Here is a 5,866-nt window from a genome sequence, read left to right as displayed (position 1 = left end):
GTGTGTATCCACCCGTCCACCCCATCTCCAGCCATCCCGTCTCCATCCATCCATCCCACCCATCCGTCCCTCTCTTCCCGGTGTGTATCCACCCGTCCACCCCATCTCCAGCCATCCCGTCTCCATCCATCCATCCCACCCACCCACCCCTCTCTTCCCTGTGTGTATCTACCCGTCCACCCCATCTCCAGCCATCCCGTTTCCATCCATCCATCCTCCCATCCGTGTCTCTCTCTACTCATACATCTCTGGGTCTCCGGTCCCGCACTTGGTGCTGTATCTCCTTATACCTGTCTAGACCCTGTGAGGGCTGGCCCAGTAGCCGGTCCTCCTCCTCGCCCTGGGGGGTGACAGTCCACCAGTGTTTCCACCCCGGACGCCCTCACAGAGGGTGCGGTGGGACACTGGCTCTTTCCCGTCACCCTCCGGGTTTCCGCAAGGGAAAGGGTGGGTGGGTTGGTCCAGACAGTGCCCATGACCTGCCGGGTGCCATGGGGTCGTGTGAAGGGAATTCAGGGCAAGCGCCTCTCACACTCGCACGGACGCACACTCGCACACAGATGCACGCTCGTGCACAGACGCACACTCATGCACGGACACACAGACACGCAGACACATTCCTTGATTCTCCTGTTCCAGGCAGGAGTCCGGGGGCCCCAGGAGCTCGTCCCAAGAGAGAGAGGTGGCACATCAAGTCCAAACGGGGCCCCCAAGCAGCCCCCAGACGTGTCTCTGTTAGGGGGCCCCCCCACAGCTGCGAGGGCTTCTGGCCAGTCGGCTCCTCCCCCCCTGCCCGCGGCACACACCGGCACCAGGGGCTCCGGGTGCCCCGGTCTCGGCCCCGGCCGGCTCTTCCACCGAGACGCGGCGCTGGGAGCCCTCACGGCTGACGACATCCGCAGAGCCCGGGAGGCCAGGCGGAAGATGGGCCTGGAGGAGTCGGCTCGGGCACCTAGGCAGAAGGTGAGGAGGGGTCAGTGGGAGATGCCGGGGGGACGCAGGCACAGGGAGGGAGTGCTGTCGGGAGGGGTGGGGTGTCTTTTAATTAGACTTTTGGTGCAGGACAGCCAAAAGGGGCTGGGGGAGTGGTGTGTGCTTGGGACACCTTAAAGGGGCCTCAGCTTACTAAAATCCTGGGCATTGTTTCTAAATATTTGCTGTGAACAGATCTCTGACTGCAGATCTCGAAGCCTGTTATTAGGTGCATTACGGTAACCCGTGTAGACCCCCACCAAGATCAGAGCCCCCCCAGACACAGAGCGAGAACCAGCCCTTGCCCCAAGGAGTGCACAGATCGACACGGGGTGGGGGGAGAGGGGAAACTGAGGCACGAGGCGGGGCAGGGACGTCCCCAGGGTCACCGGGCAGGGGCAGTGGTGGAGCTGGGAACGGAGCCCCCACGTCACAGACCTGCACTCTCCCCCGCTGGACACGATGCCCCCCCCCCAGCCCTGCCCCTCTTCTCTTCCCACCAGCTCAGCGAGAGAGCCCGGGAGCGGACGGTGCCTGCGTCGCGCGTGGGTCGGCTCGCCAGCTTCGGAGGTAGAGTCCGCAAGAGCCCAGGGCTGAGACGGGGGGTGTCCGTGTCCCTGCGCTGGGGAGGGAGGGGGGGTGTCTGTCTGTCTGCTTCCCTACTGCCCCCTGTTGGCCCTGCTCTGTCTGTGCGTGGTGTATCACGTGAGTAGCCAGCAAGGGGCTAGCGCGCCCCACGTCTCGGCCTGGCCGATGGCTCGCCCTGTGCGGGATCCCTGGCCTCGCCCCCTCTGCCCAGCCCCCCGAGCAGCAGCCCTCTGACCCGTGCCTCTCTCCCCAGGTCTGGCGGTGGGGCTGGGCATCGGGGCCCTGGCAGAGATGGCCAAGAACTCGCTCAATGGGGAGACGAAGCCAAGGGGTAAGTGGGGGGCTGGCTCCTGCCTGGCTGTCAAAGGGGTAGCCCTGGAGACTGGATCCCCGTGGCCCGTACGCCGCTGGGGCAGGGGTCAGAGGGGGGTGGAGGGGGTTGGGTTGCTGGCCCATTGGTCTCCCATGGGGGCTGCTGAGATGTGGGTGTCAGCCCCGCGAGGAACTAGCCCTAGGACACCCCCCCCCCTCACTCCCTGCCCCCTTTGCGCAGACGGCAGCGGCTCCGTCCTGGGCTCCAGCCCCTTCCTGTCGGAGGCCAACGCGGCGCGGATCGTGGACACGCTGTGCAAGGTGCGGGGCGCCGCCCTCAAGATCGGGCAGATGCTGAGTATCCAAGGTAAGTGCCCAGCCCCCCCCGACCCCTCAGCCTTGGGGAAGGGCCCGTCCCTGGAGGGGCCGGGTATGCACAGAGAGCCCCGCACGCCGGGCACACGAATGTCACGGGCTGGGCTGCCTCTCCCGGGGGCTGAGTCTGGCAGGTGTGGGGGTGCGTCCGGGCCCAGGAGCACCCCGCTGACCAGCCCGCCTCTCCCCGCAGATAACAGCTTCCTCAGCCCCCAGCTGCAGCGGATCTTTGCGCGGGTGCGGCAGAGCGCGGACTTCATGCCGGCCTGGCAGACCAGGGTGAGTGGCGGCCGCCCCACAGCATGTATCCCGGGGGGGTCAGGGAGAGCCCTGAGGCGTCCTGCTGGCGATGGGACTGAGAGCCCCCAGGCCTGTGGAGCCGGTGCCCTAGAGACGAGACACTCCGGCGTGTCCCCAGGGCAGGACACTGGCTGAGCGTGTCTCCCCCCCGCCCCCCACGTTTCAGAGAGTGCTGGCAGAGGAACTGGGGCAGGACTGGCGGGAGAAGGTGGCCTCCTTCGAGGAGACGCCCTTCGCAGCGGCGTCCATTGGCCAGGTGCACCTCGGGGTGCTCTGCGACGGGACGGAGGTGGCCATGAAGATCCAGGTGAGCGGCACTTGCCCCCCAGCACCCATGGGTGGCAGCTTCAGGGTAGCTGGGGCCAATTACAGAGGGAGTATGAGGGAGGGGTTAGAGCAGGGGGGGCCGGGAGCCAGGACTCCTGGGTTCTCTCCCCGGCTCTGGGAGGGGATTGGGGTCTAGTGGTTAGAGCGGGGGGGCCGGGAGCCAGGACTCCTGGGTTCTGTCCCCGGCTCTGGGAGGGGATTGGGGTCTAGTGGTTAGAGCAGGGGGGGCCGGGAGCCAGGACTCCTCGGTTCTATTCCTAGTTCTGTTACTGCCTTGCTTTGTGACCTTAATCAGCTCCCTTCCCTTCTGGGTACCTCAGTTTCTCCTGAGTGGGGCAGTGGCCCTGGCTGTTCTCGCGGGTGGGGGTTGGGAAGGGCTCCGACCTGGGGGGTGCCTGGCGCTCCCCCCTCCGTTCTCCGAGCCAGCGCCTCTCTCTCCCTCCCGCAGTACCCGGGCATAGCCCAGAGCATCCGGAGCGACGTGGAGAACCTGCTGGCGCTGCTGAGGGTCAGCGCGGTGCTCCCAGCAGGTAAGGGCCTGCGCCGGGCCTGGGGGGGGGCTGTGTTACCCAGCGTCTCGCCTGCCCCCTCCCCTGGGCGTGGCTCGCTCTTCTGGGGCCCCTTTCTCTCAGGGGCTGCAGGGGAGATTCCTCCCCCCCCGCAGCCTCACCCCCCTCTGCCCTCCCCAGGCCTCTTCGCCGACAACACGCTGCAGGTGCTGCAGAGAGAGCTGGAGTGGGAGTGTGACTACCGGCGCGAGGCCGACTGCGCCCGGAGCTTCAGGTACCGACCGGGCTGGGCCCCCCGTGTGCTGGGCCTCCGGGAAGGGGCTGTGGGCTGGCAGCAGGGTCCTGGCCCCCCAGTCCCCATTCAGTGCAGCATGCACTGCTCCTGCGTTAGCGGGGGGGCCCCTGGGGACTCCGTGTCCCAGCATGCACTGCTCCTGCATTAGGGGTTCCCCCTCTCCCGTGTGTCCCCACATGCACTGCAAGTGCATTAGTGGGGCGGCCCCTGGGGACTCCGTGTCCCAGCATGCACTGCTCCTGTGTTAGCGGTGCGGGCCCTGGGGACTCCATGTCCCAGCATGCACTGCTCCTGTGTTCGGGGTGCGGGCCCTGGGGGCTCCATGTCCCAGCATGCACTGCTGCAACTGACCTAAGCCACCTATGGGTTACTCCTTGGCCCCCCTCTAGCAGGGCTGCCCAGCCCCCTAGAATTAGCGTCCCGCCAGCTCAGAGCTGGGGGCCTGGTGGCTTCCCACCCCTGGGGGTGGGGGGCTCGGGGCTCGTGGCTGGCAGAGCGGGGGTAGCCAGCGGTATCCTGCTGACCCCCCAGGCAGCTCCTGGCCGGCGACCCTTTCTTCGAGGTGCCCAGGGTGGTGGGCGAGCTGACGACGCGGCGGGTGCTGACCATGGAGCTGGGGAGCGGCGTCCCCCTGGATCAGTGCCAGGAGCTGCCCCAGGACCTCCGGAACGAGGTGAGGGGCGGGCACACGCGGGGGGGCCGGTCTGACAAGCACGGCAGCCGGGCTGCCCCCCCAGGGCAGTGGGGGCTAGTGGTCAGAGCCGGGGAGCTGGGAGCCAGGATGCCTGGGTTCTATCGCTGGCTCTGGGAGGGGAGTGGGGGCTAGTGGTTAGAGCATGGGGGGCTGGGAGCCAGGACTCCTGGGTTCTATCCCTGGCTCTGGGAGGGGAGTGGGGGCTGGTGGTTAGAGCAGGGGCTGGGAGCCAGGACTCCTGGGTTCTGTCTCTGGCTCTGTCCCTAAGCTGCTACGTGACCTGGAGCCAGTCCCCGCGTCTCTGGGTCTGCAGCGTGGGGATTATGACCCGGTGGGGCAGGGCCTGGCGTGGCAGGGCCCCCGATCGAAGGTCCCATACTGCTGCTGAGAATGGGGGTCCCCAGGCACCGCCCGAATACCAGTAATTCCCCTCCTCTCCCCCACAGATCTGTCTCAACGTCCTGCGCCTCTGCCTGCGGGAGCTCTTCCAATTCCGCTTCATGCAGACGGACCCCAATTGGGCCAACTTCTTCTACGACGCTGGCAAGCACCAGGTGGGGCTTGGGCCCCTGCTGGGGGTGGGGGGCGGCTGTGGGGGGGCACGCTCTGCAGGGCGGCACCGGAGCCAGGGGGCTGCAGGAGAGCGGGCGAGTCCATGCCAGCCCCCTGGGGGGAGTCCCCCAACCCCCTTTCCACAGTTCTGCCCCTCGCGGGGCTGCTGGGGGGGCTGCTGGGGGGGGCGGGGGCTGAGTCACCACCGTAATACACGTAGTAATCTCCTCCAACCCAGGGACTACCGTAATACACAGAGTAATTGCCCCCCAGGACCCTGGCCTCTAGGAGCTACCCTAATATATGTAATAGTTGCCCCCCCAACCCTGGCTGTTAGGGGCTACTGTAATATACATAGTAATTGCCCCGCTGGACCCTGGCCTTTAGAGGCTACCAGAATACACGTAGTAGTCACCCCGACCCCTCCTTGGCCTCTAAGGGCATGGCAGCCTGGAGCCCACCCAGGGGCGCGGGGACGGCCAGGCGCCGTTCTCCGGTATGTGCGGGTCAGACGGGCTGATCGCGAGGGGCCCTTGGAAATGTGGGAAGCTGCCCGGCCCGTTGGCCCTGCCGGCTGAAATACAAACAGCTCCCCCACACTGCGATCCTGCCGCAGGGAGCCCGGGGCCAGAGCTTCCCACTACACGTCCATCAGAGCTGTCTGCGCTCGGGCACGGGGGCCAGGAGCACCTCAGCTTCTCCTCTGGCACTGCCCCAGCCTCCTCCTTTACCCTCGGGTGATTCCCTCGCCTCTCCGCCTCTCCATTTCCCCCTCCGTCCCACGGGGCGTATCGATCCCAATCTAACCCGTGCTCTGCGGCTGAATTATTCATCGGGTCCACTCTCTAGCGAGGAGCTCGCAGATCCGCTCCGTGGCCCGGGCAATAAAAAACACATCAGCTAAAAACCCTTCTGGCCGAGCGCCAGCCGCTGGCAAAGGCC

At 66.6% G+C, this 5,866-nt stretch overlaps 1 protein-coding gene across 1 annotated transcript; it reads left to right on the top strand.

The window, feature by feature from the left end:
* Window positions 1-368: 368 nt before the first annotated feature.
* On the top strand, window positions 369-4,926 carry LOC112122938 (atypical kinase COQ8B, mitochondrial-like; the record flags this gene model as incomplete). Its single annotated transcript, XM_026663699.2, has 10 exons — window positions 369-963; window positions 1,476-1,542; window positions 1,814-1,891; window positions 2,114-2,239; window positions 2,441-2,526; window positions 2,714-2,854; window positions 3,323-3,404; window positions 3,564-3,657; window positions 4,210-4,351; window positions 4,819-4,926. Coding segments are annotated over exons 1-10 (1,413 nt in total), but the record flags the coding sequence as incomplete, so codon positions are not given.
* Window positions 4,927-5,866: the final 940 nt, after the last annotated feature.

The sequence above is a fragment of the Terrapene carolina genome, unplaced genomic scaffold (genome assembly GCF_002925995.2).
Source record: "Terrapene carolina triunguis isolate 2854851 unplaced genomic scaffold, T_m_triunguis-2.0 Scaffold33894, whole genome shotgun sequence".
Taxonomy (NCBI): Eukaryota; Metazoa; Chordata; order Testudines; family Emydidae; genus Terrapene; species Terrapene triunguis.
The sequence above is the reverse complement of the archived record's forward strand: the minus strand, read 5'-3'. Positions and strand labels throughout refer to the sequence as shown.